Below are 18927 nucleotides of genomic sequence, written 5' to 3'. Positions count from 1 at the left end.
TTAGTTGCAGCCTTATTTCAAATGCTGTTGACGCTATGCTGAAGCCGCGTTGTTTTGTCTCCTAGATGGGCGAAGAGGAGCGCTCCGGCCCAGTGGAGGAGGAGGGACAGACAGAAGCAACACGCAGAGCACCTGTACTTAGACAATGACCAGAGAGAGGTGAGACGTCTCCATAGTGGTTTTCCTATGGGCATTTGTCTTCTAGTCATATAGATGTTCATCTAGTTGTACAGTAGATGTTATACATGAAGATTTTTCTTCTTCTGCTTCACTCAAGCTTTCCAAGTCTTTTCATGTTTCATAACGATGACGTGTCTTGTTTTTTCATTCTGGAACGACAGAGCGTTGCTGTCTTTTTATTCATTTTCTATGTGTATGACTCATTCTCTCTTCTTGCCTTATTTTGATTCTGTTGTTATCTTGTCCTCGCTCTTTGTTTTTCTCTCTCTCTCACACACACACACACACACACACACACACACACGCTCTCTTTCTCGGCATGTCTCTCTCTCTCACACACACACACTCTTTCTCGGCCTGTCTCTCTCACACACACACACACACACACACACTCTTTCTCGGCCTGTCTCTCACACACACACACACACACACACACACACACACACACTCTCTTTCTCGGCCTGTCTCTCACACACACACACACACACACACACACACACTCTTTCTCGGCCTGTCTCACACACACACACACACACACACACACACACACACACACACACACACACACACGCACGCACGCCCTCAGCATGTGGAGTGCTTGTTTCCGGAGCTGCAGCTCCTGCTGTTTCTTGACTACTACTGGCTCTCCCAGTCCTTCAAGCCGTGTCTAAAGTCGGTGACTGTGGATGTGGTATGTGTTGGTAGTCAGTGAGGCCTTCACCTTTACGCTGTGACCATATGACCCACCCCCCCATGTGGTCTTCACCTCCCTCCTCTTCCTCCACCACCAGCAGTGCTCCACCCATGTTACCTTCTAGGACATCAAAGTTCAATATCTTCAGGCTGGAGTTTGGATATTGACTGCTGTAATTGTACAGTAAATTTGTCTTGGTTCAGACACACATTGACAAGACATGATATGACCGACAAATGGTAAAAATATCACTCAACATTATATACATATTTACCATTTGAATCTGGTATCTATCTATTGAACACTAGCAAGCCCCTTAGAATCTATATTTAGGACAGAAAATAAATGTATAGCAACCCATCATCAGGTATCATTATGAGACAGCTTCCATTGCATTTCACTGTAATTGAGAATTATGCTTACACTCATATCCCTTCGACTTCTCTTCCTGACTGAGACCAACACCTGTAGTTAGCCAGCCATTTCTCCATTAGTGAATGTTGTCGTCACCTTCACTAGTGATGTGAGCCCACCTGCGTGCTGAACTTTCTCTGCCACAGTGTTTCTCAGCTGCCTTTTTTTTGGGCTTTGTGGTTTCCTGACTGCTTCTCTCTGTCTGGTACCAGAAATACATCCAGGAGGCCAGGAACCTGGGCACCACCATCAGACAGCCCAAACTCTCCAACCTCTCACCTTCTGTCATCGCTCAAACTAACTGGAAGTTTGTTGAAGGATTGCTCAAGGAGTGCAGGAACAAGGTTTGTTGAGTGACTTAGATGAATGAACCTCGATGACTGCCATAAAATCAGCGCTATCGTCCTTTAAATTCCTCGATCACCAGAAGTAACAAATTGTGTGTGTGTTGTGCGTCTGTATTTGTTTTGTTTCCCTGCAGACCAAGCGTATGCTGGTGGAGAAGATGGGTCGGGAGGCAGTGGAGCTGGGTCACGGCGAGGTCAGCATCACCGGCGTGGAGGAGAACACGCTCATCGCCAGCCTCTGTGACCTGCTGGAGAGGATCTGGAGCCACGGGCTGCAGGTTAAACAGGTGTGGAAAACACACACACACACACACACACCATAGACACACAACTTCTTGACACACTCAACAACACTGTCCCTTTGCAGCACTAACGGGGTATGTCTGCTTATTTATTTAGGGTAAATCTGCCTTGTGGTCCCACCTGCTCCACTACCAGGAAAGCAAAGAGAAGACGGACGCGACTCCAGGCTGTTTAGGACCTCCAGGTGAATACTGAAATCAGCTGCTCCATCACCAAAGCAACAAAACGAATGGAAATGTGATAATGTAACAAATGAATCACCTTTGCTGTTAGGTAAAGGTTATATTCAGACCTGGAGAGGGGTGTGGTGACGATGTGAATATCTCATAGTCTAACCTCGTTTTGTCCCTACCTCAGGTTTCATCCACGACGCTGAGAGACGCAAATCTGATGGCGGATCTGCCATGCCCCCCCTCAAAGTCTCTCTGATCCAGGACATGAGGTGAGTCCATGCCCCCATCAAAGTGTCTCTGATCCAGGGCATGAGGTGAGTCCATGCCCCCATCAAAGTGTCTCTGATCCAGGGCATGTCCATGATCCCCCTCAAAGTCTCTCTGATCCAGGACATGAGGTGAGTCCATGGCCCCAGGAAGACTGGCAGTTCATTAAGGTGTTGGCTTATGGGAAGCCTAATAAACCATAAAGAATCTACATTTTTCTCTGCACTGTATAATTATATTCACTGACTATCAGAGGAAAGTAAGTTTGAGTAAGGCTGCCCCCTTGTGGTAGACTGTTGAATAATACCCCCAGCAAAAAGAAATACCATTCATCACTATAATTAAAATAATCTCAGTTAGAGAATGTATAAGAATGACTATTTTCATCCTAGGTTTCACTCTCATCACTATTACATCCCCACGTACAGATTAGACAATTCAATATTGAATCACCAGCGACAAAACGTTTCCCATGTGACTCTCTCAGACAAAACGTCTTAATTGTGTGTCTCGTTAGGGCTCTGTGACATGACCATTTTTGAAAACCCCTGCCCTAGATTAAAATTGGCTTCAGTGCATAAACAGACTAGAAGGGCACTCGGAGAGCGCAGACCACCGAAAGGCCAATAGACCCTTTTCACGGGGTCTATTGAGGATTTCCAAATTTCAATCATGGAAGTTTGAAACCCTCATTAGTGTTTTGCTTGCACCTGTGTTTACCCTGCCTTTTCGACACAAAATGGCCCCCGTGAGAAGGGTGTATTGCTTGTTTGTGAGTCGGATCCAGATCCGTTTAATGGGTTCTTCCTTGGCCCATGCCACACGCTTCCACAAAGTTTCATGAAAATTGGGCTGGTAGTTTTTCCGTAATCCTGCTGACAAACAGTATATTAGTTATACAACCCAAACACAAGCATTCATTTGTGATTTGTGTCAGAATTCTGCTGAAATGTCAACTTTTGCTGAAAATGTTTTTCTCAGATTTGATTAATATCTGTATCCAGAACAGTTTGACTCTGAGTACTGCATTGAAAATCATCTTACTGTTTAGTACAATAATAAACAATATTGAACCAGTAATATCTACACGCAAATTTTAAATTAAAATCTTTGGGAGCAACTTATGCGCCACTGTCTAAAAAATGGGGGCATTTACAAAAATTTTGAGGCACTTAAAAAGAGTAGTGCATAAAGGTTAGGGTTGCAACTGGTCTGGAAAGTACTTGAAAGTGCTTGGATTTAATAAAAAAAATAATCAAAGACTTGAAAGTGCTTGGCTTCATAAAGAGATCCTTAAAAGTGCTTGTAATAAGCCTACCAGAATCTCTGAGTTTGAGCCTTGTGCATCCTGTCGTGTCAAAATTCACCTATGATACAATATGGCTGGACCAAGCTTGATACACTTTCTTCCTACCTACACTGTCACTCTCCACATAGGCTACAAGTTTACAGCGATTTGCTGATTGCTGAGCTGTCATTGGCTGTTGTGCTCTCGTAGGCGTTCTTAGCTCAAATATGCGGCTGGTCGCCGAGGTAACCTGTGGTGGATAGATTTTTGTTTTAATCCCGCCCCCCGCTGGCTTTATTGCTTGAAAGGTCCTTGAAATGTATCATTACAAAACAGTAGCAAGTAGTGTGAACATCAGCGCCGTTTGTGTGACTCTGTTCTTCATCGTCTTCTTCTGGCAACCAGCTTGCAGGTGCTGAGTGTGTGTTAGACATGGAAATGGAAATTAAATTAATTGAAGGTATATAAAATTATCCAAATCTTGGGGGCAATTTTTGCCCCTCGATCACGGTTTTTAAGGGCATTCTGAGATTTCTTGGGGCTTTCTTGCCCTTGGCTAATTTCCTACACTGTGTCTGCACACCAAATGGCCGGTGAGTGCTCCTTGACCAGACAGAAACCTGCGTGTGTGCGGGCGCAGTGCGTTATCATGATGTGATCACTGTTATCATGTCTGCCATGCCAGCCAGAGATCAGGAGTCATGTGACATGTCATTCCTTGTGCGGCGTACAGTGAAGCCGGGTAACAACAGCACGTTACTTCCAGTCTAATAATTAGCAGACCCCCCCCCCGCCACACGAGGCGGGGTTACCTCAGGGCACCGACACACAGCTGTAGCCCCTCCTCCCTGCTCATGTCTGCGTCTGACTCCCTTGCACATAAACAAACTCTCTCACAGACGCAGCCCCCTCCCTTACCATTGTAGGCTTTGAATAATTGATGCAGCATCTTATCAAGACCGTTGTTATTCATATTGAATTGAATTCTATTTTTCGATGTTGAAATTCAAAAAGCCTTCAACGATTATGTAAATATTAGAGCTGCAACGATTCATCGATTAGTTGTCAACTATTAAATGAATCTGCAACTATTTTGATCGTCGATTAATCGGTTTGAGAATGTTTTTAAGAAAAATCTGATTTCAGCTTCTTAAATGTGAATGTTTTCTGGTTTCTTTACACCTCCATGACAGGAAAATGAATATCATTGGGTTCTGGACAAAACAAGACATCTGAGGACGTCATCTTGGGCTTTGGGGAAACACTGATCGTTATAAAAAAAAAATTATAGACCAAACAACGAATCAATTAATTTAGATAATAATTGACAATGAAAATAATCGTTGGTTGGTTGCAGCCCTCGTAAATATTCTAGGTGATCTTAAAGAGTTTGCATTAATATTCTGTCCAGTAGATGTTTTCCTCTGTTGCTATGGAGATAATGAGTGGAGGAAACTGGGTTAATTTGTGTGAGTGAACGTGGAGGGGGAGTAGAGGGTGGAGGGAAGGTGGAGAGACGTTAGGAGGAGCTCTTAGGGAGCAGCAGACAGGGCTTATGGCACAGGTGGAGTGGAAGGGAATGTGTCTGGACGTGGGAGGCATGATAGTGGCTCAGAGTGATGACATGGGGCTGGCTCACTCGCACGCAGGGGATTCAGAGTGTCGTCTGCTGTGGAATCCTCGACCACCATGGAAATACTGCTACAGAAGCAGACTGAGATCCAGCTCTTTGGCCGTTCAGTTCAGTTCAGTTCAGTACTTTATTGTCCCACTGGGGGAAATTCGTCTTGCGCCAGAGCACCAAGAAGACGTACAACAACAGTGCAACACAACAACACATGACATGACAGTACACTGTCAAATCAATAAAAAGATGGATGAATAAAATGTAGTTATTTTTTTTTTAAATCAAAGCACATATTTAAATAATTTCCTAATCAAACTGTGTGTTTTTATGCAAATAACCACTATAGATGACAATAACAAAGGAAAAGGATAACAATTCGAATTTTGAATTGTTTACACTGTGACTTCAAGACGGTTGAAATTATTTTTCGGGATGGTTCCGGGGCGGCGATGTCATTCTGCTACTGCTGGTGTTAGGTACCGTGTGTTCGGTACCGTGTGTCGTGTGTTAGGTACTGTGTGTTAGGTACCGTGTGTTAGGTACCGTGTGTTAGGTACCGTGTGTTAGGTACTGTGTGTTAGGTACTGTGTGTTAGGTACGCTTCACCTCATCTGACGCCTCTGCTCTGTCTTTTTGTTTGTAGGCACATCCAGAACATGAGTGAGATCAAGACAGATGTGGGCAAGGCCAGAGCTTGGGTTCGCCTCTCCATGGAGAAAAAGCTGCTCTCCAGACACCTGAAGCAGCTGGCGTCGGACCACGAGCTCACAAAGTGAGCACAATACCACCCTGTAACGCCCTACAACACCCTGTAACGCCCTACAACACCACCCTACAACACCCTGTAACACCCAACAACACCCTGTAACGCCCTACAACACCCTGTAACGCTCTACAACACCCTGTAACGCCCTACAACGCCCTGTAACGCCCTACAACACCCTGTAACGCCCTACAACACCCTGTAAGACCCTACAACACCCTGTAACGCCCTACAACACCCTGTAACACCCAAAAACGCCCTGTAACGCCCTACAATGCCCTGTAAGACCCTACAACACCCTGTAATGCCCTACAACACCCTGTAACACCCTGTGACGCCCTACAACACCCTGTAACACCCTGTGACGCCCTACAACACCCTGTAACACCCTACAACACTTTAACAGCCTCTGTCTTGTGGACCGTTATAACAGGAAGACGATGAGTCTCACTCGTACATTTTGAAGAGGAAATCGGAGTCTTGGAGGCTTATGCAGGGACTGGTGTCCTTGTGGAGGAATGTCTCATATGAAATTTAACGTGATAATGTGCGCTCTGCCCATTTATAATACATTACCTCTTTTGAAATGGCAAAGCGTCATACTATAGTTCAGCGCAGTATGAATTATTCACAGGATTATTCATTATTGATATTGCTTTGGTGAACTGGGTCACACTCTGGATGATTTCTATCTGCTTCTGTGACCTTACTTTGTCAATTCTTTTGTTCTTTAGCCAACAGTATGCATTCATTACTATCTCTTTAGCTATTAGTTACTTCATCACGTGTCGCTGTAGCTGCTGAAGAATGTTTTTCTACTGGGCACCTTTGCCTTTTCAAAAATACAATAGGAAGCATATCATCTTGTAAGTCTGTGCAATAATGTTTATTTTATTTTTTATTATTTCTCCAACTTTATCTCCTTAGAAAACTGTACAAGCGCTATGCTTTCCTGCGCTGTGATGATGAGAAGGAGCAGTTCCTCTACCACCTGCTCTCCTTCAACGCTGTGGACTACTTCTGCTTCACCAATGTCTTCACCACCATCAGTGAGTGTTACTTTGATGCCATATGTTCATGTTCAAAACAGTATTGCCATCAGGACTGCACTAGCGCCACCTCTGGTCGGTCGGGGCGCCCGTGCAGAGGGGAGGGGAACTGGGGGGAATAACGTGTTCCTCAACACGCGCTACGTCCTCCTGGTGGAACACCTCGCTGTCAGCTGAAAAAGACAGTCATCTTCACATGTATCCGAGGGGGCATGTGAGAGTATACACCCCCGTCAGATCGGCAGAGGGAGTTGAGCACTGACAGCTTAGATGGGGGAAATCGGCTTGGAAATTGAAAGTCCAATTAGGAGAAAGAAATGGGGGCGGGGGATGTATTGGCAATGCTATGACCATCATTACTACTGTAAACCAGTGGTTCTCAAATGGGGGTCCGGGGACCCCCAGGGGTCCTTGAGGGGGTTCCAGGGGGTCTCCAGCCAAAAGTCGGGTAAAGTCGGGTCGCTATAATTCCATTCATAAGTAACACAGTGACTATTTTGGTCATGGGTTTTATACAATTTCTGTAATAAAACATCTAAAAGCATCAATCTTATTATCATATGGGGGACCGTGGGACAAAATCCTATCATTTGGGGGTCCATGGTCTAATTTCTGTCAGTTTAGGGGTCCTTCATGTGAAAACATTTGAGAACCAAACTACTGTTTTTACATGTTTATTTGGCTGTACTTCTAAAACCATATCTGTTTCTCTCTTCTCTGTCTCCCAGTGATGCCCTACCATGTGCTGGTCATTTCCAGTAAGAAGCTGAGTGGCTCTATGTTCACAGCCAACCCCTGGGTGTGTGTTTCTGGGGAGCTGGCTGAGACCGGGGTGCTGCAGATCCCCAGGAACACCCTGGAGATCACGTTTGAGGTTGGTGTTATACCTCACATTTAAAGACACCGATTGCTTGTTTCCCCCCTTTCTTTGCTTGGGGTGATTATTCAAACTCATCACAATTTTCCCCTGTCTCCTTCTGTCTCTCTCAGTGCCAGAACCTGGGCAAGCTGACTACAGTTCAGATGGGTCATGATAACACGGGACTCTACGCAAAGTGGCTTGTGGAGTGTGTTATCATCCGCAACGGGATCACAGGGCACACTTACAAGTGCGCATTTTAAGAGAAATTTGACCTAATATATATATATTTTGGACTAGCGGTTACTCAAGACTGAAAAAGTATTCCTAACGTGCGTGCACGTGTGTGTGGCAGGTTCCCATGCGGTCGGTGGCTGGGGAAGGGGGTGGATGATGGCAGCCTGGAGCGGATCCTGGTGGGAGAGCTGATGACCCCCAGCACAGAGAACGATGACAGGATGTGCCGGACGCCCCCCATGCAGCAGTCCCCGGGGATGATGAGGAGGTTTGTTACCATCTCGCCAAACAGCAAACCAAGTAAGTAACTCTTCAACGTCACAGCTACAACTGATCTGAAGCAGGGAGTGTAGACCTTCTGGTACAGTCTAGCTCACTGGAAACATTTCACTGAGTGGGATATCTTCTGTCTCAGAAAAGATGATAACCCCTTTAGGTCAGTGGTTCTCAAAAAAAATTCACATGAAGGACCCCTAAACAGACAAAGAGTAGACCACGGACCCCCATTTGATAGGATTTTGTCCCACGGTCCCCCATATGATAATACAATTGATGCTTTTAGATGTTTTGTTACAGAAAGTGTATAAAACCCATGACCAAAATAGTCATTGTGTTACTTATTAATGGAATTATAGCGAAAATAAATTACCCCCCTTTTGGCTGGGGACCCCCTGGAACCCCCTCAAGGACCCCTGGGGGTCCCCCCATTTGAGAACCACTGCTTTAAGTTATCACAGAATGCTGTCTGAAAATCTCTGGAATCTGTCTAAAATGTTCTAAATAACCTTCATTGGTGCACATAAAATCAATGAATACAAAGGGAGTTTCATGAGAACAATACCATACTGTTGAAATAAGACTTCACTGGAAATGTTGCTTCCCTGTGACTGCTTGTATTGGCTTAGCGAGTCTTGTCTTTCCCCTCGTCATGCAGAGTTAAACACGGGTCAGATCCAGGAGGGAGTGGGAGAGGCCATCAATGGAATAGTGAAGCACTTCCACAAGCCGGAGAAGGAGGTGAGAGACGGCGGTCTAGACGGGCCCCAACATGTACTTCCATTATTCATCACAAATGAGGAAACGCTGCTTTTCTCCTCTGGTGGTCTCCGTGTCCCTCCGACAGTGCTGCTTGTGTGCTAGGATTCAGATTATTCACATGTGTTAACAGAACAACGGCCAGTTTTTGGATATAAATATCAGCAACATGTGAGACTGGTGGATTTTTATGTTTTATCTTCACTTTGTGCTTGTACTGGTGTTTAGAGGCTTACACCTTGAGATGTAGGATTTTCATAATCAGGGTGTGGGTGTCCTCTGAAAGAATTCTTCACTTACTCTGTCCTTAGATCGCTGGGATTTAAATTTAATTCAAGGTTATAATAAATGTGCATGGACAAAATCGGATTGAATTATAATCATTACGGTACTTATTAAGGTGTGTGGAGTGATCATCCCTATTGAAAGAAGATGCATATTATTATTTACATGTATTGTAACTAACTTTCAACTTTAGAGTCAATGATCGTGTAGTTGGACTACAAAGCATTTAACAGGGAAATCTCCTTAATCCTTTCTCCAGCTCTCTGTACCTCACACACACGCAGGATAAGGGGGGGCTGGTGAGGCCAAAAATGGCTTCATTTTTACAAAACTTTCCACATAAATTGAAAAAAGAACCGAAAAGGGGTCATGTATTTGAAGATAGACCCAGACAATGGGCTTTGTTCCTTCCTCTCCCTTGCACATGCGTTCTCACATGTTGATCAAGCCACAAACTCCATTCCATCACCTCGTAAATGGATCCTGCATTCACTTTAGTTCTTCCAGCATGCACTGCCAATGTAAATGCAGTTGCCTCTTGTGACAGTGATGTATTATTCATAAAGTTGCAGTTTTCTCTTGACAAGCTTTGTGGCCGTGACGACATGAAAAGTGACAGGCGAGACAGCTGCACTGTGCGGTCACAATGCTGCACAGCGTGCCTTACATGTACTTTACTGCAAGACTTCAGGGAGTTATTTTGGTAATTGAGTGGGCTGATTGGTTCAGAGAAATTGTACATGTATGAATTCCTAAAACATGACCAGTGCAGTGTGGCTGTGGCTCAGGAGGTAGAGCGGGTCGTCCACTAATCGCTCGTGGTTCGATCCCCGGCTCCTCCAGTCCGCATGTCGAAGTGTCCTTGGGCAGGACACTGAACCCCAAATTGCTCCGGAAATCCTTGCCACCAGCTTGCTGCCTTCGGTGTGTGAATGGGTGAATGTAGGCACATTGTGAAGCGCTTTGGATAAAAGCTCTATATAAATTCAGTCCATTTACCATATTCTCATTAATGGGAAAAGAACAACCTTATTTGCACATGTAAATTACATGACATTTCTAACCACGTCATTTTTCCTGTGTTTTTTCTCCATAGAGAGGCAGTCTAACCCTTCTGCTGTGTGGGGAGTATGGACTGGTCTGGGCGCTGGAGCAAGTCTTCCAGCACGGTTTCAAGTCAACCCGACTCTTTAAGAATGTCTTCATCTGGGACTTCTTAGGTAAACACTCGTATATTATCATCAGCCCTTCATATTACTTACTAATGAATTGTTAATTAATTGAATGTGTCTCCCGGTTGATCTCTGTTTTCACAGAAAAGTCCCAAGTGTACTTTGAGAGTGCAGAGCAGCGGCAGGTGACTCTCGATGAGAACTGGCAAACCAGAGTGCGCCACTTCTGCCGCTTCATGCGTGCCATCAACAGTACATCCAGGAACATCGGGAAGGACGGGAAGTTCCAGATGCTTGTCTGTCTGGGTGCAAGGTAGGCAGCACTCAGGAACCTCACAAGACAGATTGCACTGAACATCCCAGACAGATGCTGTGTGCGTGACTAGGAAGTTCAGTGTTTCAAAACGTCATTCAAAAAAAAATGACGGGAAAGTTTTAGGCAGCGGGATAGGGTGGCGTCTAGCTTTCAAGCAGATTCAGGTTCAAGCGTCCGCCCTGCTGAAGTGTCCTTGACCAAGCTGCTGGGTTGATGTTCTGTATCTGATCCTGCACTCTGACCTGGAAGTAGCCAAGCGACAAGAAGCTCTCCTTTGGGGATCCATAAAGTGTCGCATTACTGCTGTTGCTTTCCTGTAGTACTCCCCCCTCCCCCGTTATTGTGTATGTGTGTGTGTGAGAGAGAGAGTGTCATCTGTGTGTGATTATGCCTTCATATTTGTCCATTTCCACACCTCAATAGCCTTTACTCTCAAAAGCATTTTTAGAAGTGCTTTGTCTTTTGAAATAAGCTTTTTTTTTTACTGCCAAGCTTTTTCCCCCCTTCAAATTGTGTATTTTATTGGCAAAATGCAGCATTCAATAAACACTGACAGACACTTCTGCATTCTTAACCCTGTGAACATTACATGACATTTTAACTGTTGTGCCCCATTGTGCTGTCTCCACATGGAACCAGTCAGCTGACTAAAGCTGTGTCCACTTCTCTTAGGGACCATTTGCTGCACCACTGGATCGCTCTGCTCGCAGACTGTCCCATCACTGCACAGATGTACGAGGACGCTGCGCTGATTAAGGACCACTCGCTGGTCAATTCTCTGATCAGAGTCCTACAGACTCTGCAGGAGTTCAACATCACCCTCGAAGCTTCGCTTGTCAAAGGTGTCGGTATCTAAACCTGCCCACCAGTTGAACCCGACCAGGAAGATCACTGGTGACCATAAAGAGAACATCTGAACCTTTTTTATGCAGGAAGAGACTTGAACAAAGGACATTTTCTGGCTTATATTAAAGCTACTGTTACATTTGCCATATATGAAGTGCAATGAGCCTTTCAAGATATGTTGTTATTTTTATCCTCAATGATGTTGCCATTAGATGTTAAAAGTATGTTTTCTATTATGATCCATGATTTTCACATTATTGACAATAACCCACTTGTGCTATACTGTTTTATTGAAAGCTAAATATTTTCATTGTTATAGTGAACTGCTGACAATGGCTATATTTAAGGGAAAACAATGAACAAAAACTGTTAATATATTTTCAGAGAAAAACAGTATTATTTTGTTAAGTCCGTCAAGTTGCTTGCTCTGTTGTCAACTCAGATTCCAATGTCATAATGCAGAGTTTGAAGCAAATGATGTAGAGGTATGCTTTATAAGTATGTGTATGACAGGGGGTAGGCATTTTTGTAGCGTGGAAGACGATTCACCTACATACTGTACATGAAACAGTGCGTTACATTTGGGCCATTCCCTGAGAAGTGTACTAGTATGCAAATCTTTTACATGGAATAACTTGAGCAGAGATAAGGATCCCTCTTGCATGACAATAAGACTGTGGCTGTTAATGCCAGTGATGGACAGTGTATTCAGCTGGATGGGGGGGGGGGGGGGGGAAACCAAGTCATTGCTACATGTTTCTGGACTCTTGTTTCTGGACTCGACTCCTCCGTAGAGCTCAACCCATCTTTCTGTGCAAAGTGGATCTTAACGACAGCCTTCATGTAAATACATCCAACCGCCCTTCCCATCGCCCCCTGCTGACTCCTTACACTACATCGGCTCTGCGCTCTTAACATAAAGTTGTTAGTATGATCTTTGAAGACTGGTGATCTGGGATGATCTTCGGAGTGCCCGATGCTTCAGTGCGAAGAGCTAAGAGAAAGTGCTCTTTCCCCTTCTGAATTTTCATCATGGTTTCTGCTATGCAATATCCACGTGAGAGAAGTTAGCCCCTATAAACTATATACTGGGTTGTCTTGGTATTACTGGGCCCTCAATTTGCATTAAACCTAACTGTGCAGGACAAGATATTTGATATTAAGATGTGGAGGATGATGTCTTTCCTGTGCCAACCATCATGTATGGATTGATTGTGTTGTACTTGTCAATGTACGACCTAAAATGAGCATCTTGGGAGATATATATTTTTGTTTTCCAATACTGTTGTACATTTATTGACATAGCTGTGTAATGTAGTGTTTACTAAGTGAGCAACAGTGTACAGTGTAAAAAAATATATATATAAAGAATAAAGCTAATGCATAAAACTGAAATTCGTTTAAACTGTTCATGTATAAACTTATTCTCTGCTGTGCTGAGCCGCCTCTGGAGAATGTAAACAAACTCATTCGCGCCATGTCAAAAGCTGTTTTTTCTGAAAGCCTTTGGCCCGTTGCTTTATGGGATGTCGAGTGTAAAAGAGGGCGGTTACAGCAGCGTCTATAGAGGTCTCCTCTTAATTCACTACACCTCCCATCATGCAGTATTCATAAACAGTACGAATGGACAGCAGCGATTGGTTGAATAGCGATTCAAACTGAGCGGCTGCTGCCCTTATATGGTGTTTTTACGCTCGCCTCCTTTCATTCCGTGTTTTTATGCTAATGAGATTCTAATGGTCAGCTGTATGCAGTAGTAAGGGGCATGCGCAGTGCGTGAAAAGAAAACGGCGAAGATTCAAAGTTTTTGTTCAGTAAGTCCATCGTTATTTCCTTTCTACAGAATTTACATTTGCAAAACTGCATTGATTTGTTTTATGCTTATTAATTGTGGTTCAGTGGTGTAACTGTAATCTGACGTGTGCGTTGCAGCGACGTTAGATCTGCAAGATACTGCACTCGACAATGGGATAACGTGGAAGTGAACGAGAGCGTGGCGTGGTAGCTAAGTTGGCTAACTAGCATGCTAGCTAACAACAATAAGCCGTATTTGGCGCTCTAGCGGGCAAAAGTTTGAATTTAAAGGGAAGGATGCTTATATCGGAACTTTTTCTTATTTAAACACGGTGTTAAAACAAATCGACTAAATTAATGTGTGAAATGCATCCACGTGTGTTGCACATAATTTAACGAATAGCCCGGTAGCTTTTTGTTTCTTGACTTCAGAAGAGGCTATCCGCTTTTTGTGTTCGCTGAAAACAAAAACACTGCTCGACTAAAGGTAATGTAACGTTTAGCGTTAGTTCGTTTGTTACTCTGTAGCTTCGGCTGTATCGCTGATTCGTAAACACTGTCACAACGAGACCGTTCTTCGGAAAAGTAACTTTGATGTAACGTTAACGTTATAAATGCGATGTGGACTTGCGGTTTCAACGGTTCAATCTGTAGCCAAGTTTGCGAGCCTTCCTCGGCGGCATAGCAAAATGTGTAAAGTTAACCGTCCCTGGTTCATCTTAACGTTAACAGTACATTTTGACCTAACGTTACTGCAATGCTATTTTCCGCCAACAATAAATAAGACTAACGTCCGTGTTATGTTGTATGCGTTATCGTCAATGGGTGTGTTGTTCCCGCTACTTATATTACAAAATTCGCATACCGAATATAACTTGGGCATTTATTTATTTATTGCGTTGCGTTAACTCAAGTTAGCTGTGATTTGTCCAGTCTTTCACAAACGAGTTAAACACGGGAGTTTGTGGTGACTTTTTGGGCATAGGATTTGTTTGAAATGTAGGGGGAAAACAAATGGTTTGCTTGGTCGTGTGTGTGTGGGGGTTGGGACCGCCCCCTCGTTCGGTAGTAGTAGAAAGCATGAGCGGTGTATCGGCACTGCTGAGGATGACAATTACTGGGACAATTACTCATCTGTGTTTTGCCCTCTTCAGGTTTTTTAACAACAGCGAACTACATCCAGAATATGTTTGGCTTTCATAAGTCAAAGATCTACCGAAGTAACGACGGCTGTTGCATCTGTAAGACCAAGTCCTCCAGTTCACGCTTCACAGACAGCAGTCGATATGAAGAAACTTTCAGGCTGTGTTTTGGGTGAGGACTCAATGATTACATATTGTGTGCATGATGTGTACGGTATTGCTGTCTAGTCTGTTTGAAGAGAGACTCAGTCTCTGCAGTGGTGGACGCATATCTCACATTTGTGTGTGTGTGTGTGTACTGTGTATGTGTTGTCAATTTTAATTTGTAAAGGCTGTCAGAGGATCGTGTTGGAGACATTTGCAATGCATGTGTGCTGTTGGTGAAAAGGTGGAAAAAGCTACCAAATGGCTCCAAGAAGAACTGGAACCATGTAAGTCTCATCTGTTTGAATGGTGACAATCTTCTTTGTTTAATTGGCATGTAATTTGCATGTAAACTCTTTGATCTGACTCGTGATTTGTGTGACATCATGACACAGGTTGTGGATGCTCGAGCTGGGCCAGGCTTCAAGTTGACAAAACCCAAGAAGATCAAGAACAGCGATGGGAAGAAGAAAAGCAAGCTGAAGAAGCTTCATAAATTCAAGAGACAAAGTAGGTTTCTTTTCTGTTTTGATGTTTTTTATTTATATATATATATATTCACAGACTAGTCGACTATTTTTTTTTTTTTTTTTAAGAAAGAACATGAGGTATTTACATGACATACATGGACTATCATATCCCATATCCCCCACAAAGAACATCAAAACACAAGAAAACTGCATAAGATACACAATAATCCAAGAACAAACAAGACTATTGGACAAACAACCAAACAAAAACAATGCATTCAAAGTAAATAGCCTACATAGATCTTGCCCTGTTGGCAGCTAGGAAATGCATAGCTCCAAATTGGAAAGCATCCAATCCCCCAGCTGTAGTTCACTGGTGGAATGAACTCTCAAGCTACCATACATTGGATGACATTTACTACAAGAGCAAAGGCAGATTCTTTGTGTATATATATATATACGGTATGTATATGTATATATGTATATGTATATAGTGTTCCATTGGGATGTTTGTCTTGTATTACAAATTGAGTTTGAATTATTCATATGGAAAGGAAAAATAATTTTATATACAGTATATATTTATAAATGAGGAAGTAGAGTCCTCTCCTAAATAAATTAAGATCACCTGTTATCATGGTCATGCACATGCCTGTAATTTGGGTCTGTGTTGGCCCAGGGTTCTGGTGATGTTTACCGTACTTTTTTTGCCCATACTTTAAAAAGTCGAGTTTAAAATGACTGTTTTGGGCGGGCCTGGTGTCTCACTTGTCTATGATGCGTACAGTGTTTCTGCAATGTCTGGATTCAAATCCAGTCCGGGACCTGTTTGGCATGCCAACAATCCCCTGACAATCTTTCCCGTCTGTCTACTGACACATTCCAGAAAATACAGATGCTGTCAGTGTGTCAGATCTCATTGTACTCATTATTGTTGTGCCCAGTGTAACCAAAATAAGTGTGACTCTTAAAGTTGACTGAACCATAGTTACTAAATGACTAACTGTGATCACAACATGAAAGGCTTTTCTTTGGTTTTCTAAGCAGACTCAGATGCCCACAGCACTACCTCCAGTATGTCTCCATCCCAGTCTCCCAGTCACAGCAACCAGTCAGACGACGGCTCCGACATAGAGTCCAAACAAAGACGCTCCACTCCGTCTGTCTTCTCTTTCCTCGACCGCTCCTACTGGAAAAGGCAAGCCGCTTGCTCTCAATGAGCAGCTTTGTATTTGGGGACACAAGGGAATCGATTCATTCACCTGTTTCTGCCTTTTACTAAATACGTTATTTTCTCTCTCTTTCTCCTGCAGGCAAAAGGTGTGCTGTGGGATTGTCTATAAGGGGCGGTTCGGGGAGGTGATCATTGATCCTCGACTGTTCAAGCCCTGCTGCAGCTCCAAGAAACAGAAGACACTGGTGTCCACACAAGTGGCCACACATCTCCCAGACACGATTCCTCCGCCGCTCCCTGAAGTCCTGAAAGAAAGCTGGTGATTGTTTTGTTTTAACTCCCCTAGGGTTATCCATGGCATCCTCCTGGATTTGTCTCCAGTGGCAGACTTCCCGTATCATTCCCTCTGTTAGATCAGTGTAATTAGATGGGTATTTCTCTCTCGCTTATTATTCCTTTTTGAGTATTTTTTTTTATTTCGTATAGATTTTTTTTTTAAGAAAACAAAGGAAAAAACTTTTATAAGGGCATTAGCGTATTATTTATACGATGCTGAGGCAGATTTCTGTGGCCTTGAGAAGCTATTCCATTTCTGATTATGAATTGTTTTCTACTTTGAAATGTTTTTGTATCAACTGATCAGCGTTTTGTAAATATTTTATTTTTCCATACATATCAAGACTTTTTTTTGTCAAAATCTTTGTGTGCTTAATGAAATACACCAGCTATTCCTAATACCAGCTTTGTTTGTGTTGGAGTGGCTCTCCAACATCTTGCTGCAATGTTTTGTCATACCTGTGTGCTCCTTGTGTGCAAGCACATGAATCTGTAGGATTTTAGTACATAAAGGGCTATTGGTGACAACAGGGATCGCTAGTACATCTGTCCGCTAGGAATCTTAGACATTTTTATGTGTGTATAGATTTGCATGCATAGTCTCCACATTTTCACAATTGAACACAGACAAGTGTTGTCAGTTCTAAACACCCATTTTTTTTTATTTGTCCGTCTGCAGTTTGCGCACCTCGACACTGATAGATGTGGTTAGACCATGCATGCAGTACTTTCCTCTGCCTTTTCAAAATAACAAAAGTGATTATTTATTTTCTTTTGTACATCCTTCCATGAATTGAAAATGCATGTTGTAAAGCGGATGTTTTTTTTTGTTTTTTTTGTTTTTATTATGGGGTTTTGCAAATACACGCCAGTGTTTTTGCTCTTCATCCATCAGAACCTTTTTAAATTGCAGGAATAGCAAACCACTACTTGTGTACAGAAAGCTTTACATGTTTAGTTATCGTAGTTCTGAAAGGTGCAGAAAGGACATTTTGATTCCATGCTAAGCCAGTTTAGATCCGTATTCTGCGAGGTTGATCACATTTCCACACTCAAAAGCCATCTTGTAATTTCTAAAAGCATGCAAAGCCCCAATCTATGCTCATAAGTCTGTGGGGGGACACAAGTGTAAACTGCAGGGAAAGGCTAAGCTGAGGCTTTGTGATCCATATGAATTGTAATATTTCTTCTCCGTGCTGATAGAAAGCATGCACAAGGGCTTCTAATGGTTAAAACAGTAACGCATGACCAATGTTCCGTTTCCTCTACATTCTTGCGTCCAAAATGTTCTCTTACTGATTGTGTGATTGTTGTTGTGTTTATCTTCAGAAGCAGTTGTCAAAGCTCAGACTATGCAGACTTTTTGAATGTGAGAAGTGACCTAAATGCTCTGAGGTTCATTATTTAATATTGTATCATCATAGCCTCAGGTGGTGGATACTGATTCAACCAAATTGGCTTGTATAGCGTACATTATTTAGCAATAATCAACGTTTTCCTAATCACAATTCATCATCGTCTCAAGATATTTCTAATGCTCAGATTGCACAGTTTTAGCCATGGTGCATTGCTGTCATTCTCAAATTGATGCTGTGGTGACAACGGTTATTTTTTATGTTATTTTTGTTGTAACCCGTCTCAAACATGATGGTTTGAGGGGCAAACTAAACATTGCTTGATATATAAACTTTCTGCGGCAGGGTAGTTGAATGCTGAACATTTTTTATGATTCCTAATTGTTAAAAGGAAAATCGCTGCTTCCTCTTGAGATGGAAATTAAGCTTGTTTTTGTCCTTTAAGGAGTTGCCATATTAATGTTTTGCGAGGTACATTTTGTGATATGAAGTGTGCCTTAAGAATTGCCCGTCATTTTTCATTAGGAATCTCAATCTCATGTAATTTATATTTATTTATTACAAAGCCTTTTTTTTTTTACTGAAACTTAATAACTGGTCCTTTCAATTGTTTTTCTTGTGTGCACTTCCTTTTAACATTCGATGTATATATTTTTT

General features: G+C 42.9%; 2 protein-coding genes across 4 annotated transcripts in view; both read left to right on the top strand.

The window, feature by feature from the left end:
- dennd5a (DENN/MADD domain containing 5A) overlaps positions 1-13250 on the top strand; it is a 45626-nt gene extending 32376 nt beyond the window's left edge. For both annotated transcript variants that reach the window (XM_083651165.1, XM_083651164.1), the window contains 14 exons: positions 66-159; positions 1501-1632; positions 1770-1922; positions 2035-2122; positions 2296-2380; positions 5937-6065; positions 6984-7105; positions 7834-7979; positions 8096-8214; positions 8320-8501; positions 9136-9218; positions 10618-10741; positions 10838-11006; positions 11682-13250. In XM_083651165.1, coding sequence (XP_083507291.1) covers positions 66-159; positions 1501-1632; positions 1770-1922; positions 2035-2122; positions 2296-2380; positions 5937-6065; positions 6984-7105; positions 7834-7979; positions 8096-8214; positions 8320-8501; positions 9136-9218; positions 10618-10741; positions 10838-11006; positions 11682-11865 — 1810 coding nt within the window. In that variant the 3' untranslated portion in view covers positions 11866-13250. The remainder of the gene's footprint in view (positions 1-65; positions 160-1500; positions 1633-1769; positions 1923-2034; positions 2123-2295; positions 2381-5936; positions 6066-6983; positions 7106-7833; positions 7980-8095; positions 8215-8319; positions 8502-9135; positions 9219-10617; positions 10742-10837; positions 11007-11681) is intronic.
- A 361-nt stretch (positions 13251-13611) lies between these two features.
- On the top strand, positions 13612-18927 carry sinhcafl (SIN3-HDAC complex associated factor, like). 2 transcript variants are annotated; one of them, XM_083650939.1, is made up of 6 exons: positions 13612-13669; positions 14804-14963; positions 15123-15222; positions 15331-15445; positions 16453-16603; positions 16719-18927. In XM_083650939.1, exons 2-6 carry the CDS (start codon positions 14836-14838, stop codon positions 16900-16902), a joined length of 678 nt encoding a protein of 225 aa, XP_083507065.1. In that variant the 5' UTR covers positions 13612-13669; positions 14804-14835; the 3' UTR covers positions 16903-18927. The 2 variants fall into 2 exon arrangements, with proteins under 2 accessions (XP_083507065.1, XP_083507064.1); XM_083650938.1 differs by having other exon boundaries at positions 16450-16603.

The sequence above is a fragment of the Poromitra crassiceps genome, assembly GCF_964638095.1.
Source record: "Poromitra crassiceps genome assembly, chromosome: 14".
Classification (NCBI taxonomy): Eukaryota; Metazoa; Chordata; class Actinopteri; order Beryciformes; family Melamphaidae; genus Poromitra; species Poromitra crassiceps.
This window is presented reverse-complemented; position numbering and strand designations above follow the sequence as displayed.

Coding starts and splice junctions, on each gene's coding strand:
- sinhcafl (XM_083650938.1), top strand. CDS start 14,836: ATGTTTGGCTTTCATAAGTCAAAGATCTACCGAAGTAACGACGGCTGT. Junction 15,223..15,330: donor CCAAGAAGAACTGGAACCAT/GTAAGTCTCATC, acceptor ATCATGACACAG/GTTGTGGATGCTCGAGCTGG. Junction 15,446..16,449: donor TCATAAATTCAAGAGACAAA/GTAGGTTTCTTT, acceptor TGGTTTTCTAAG/CAGACTCAGATGCCCACAGC.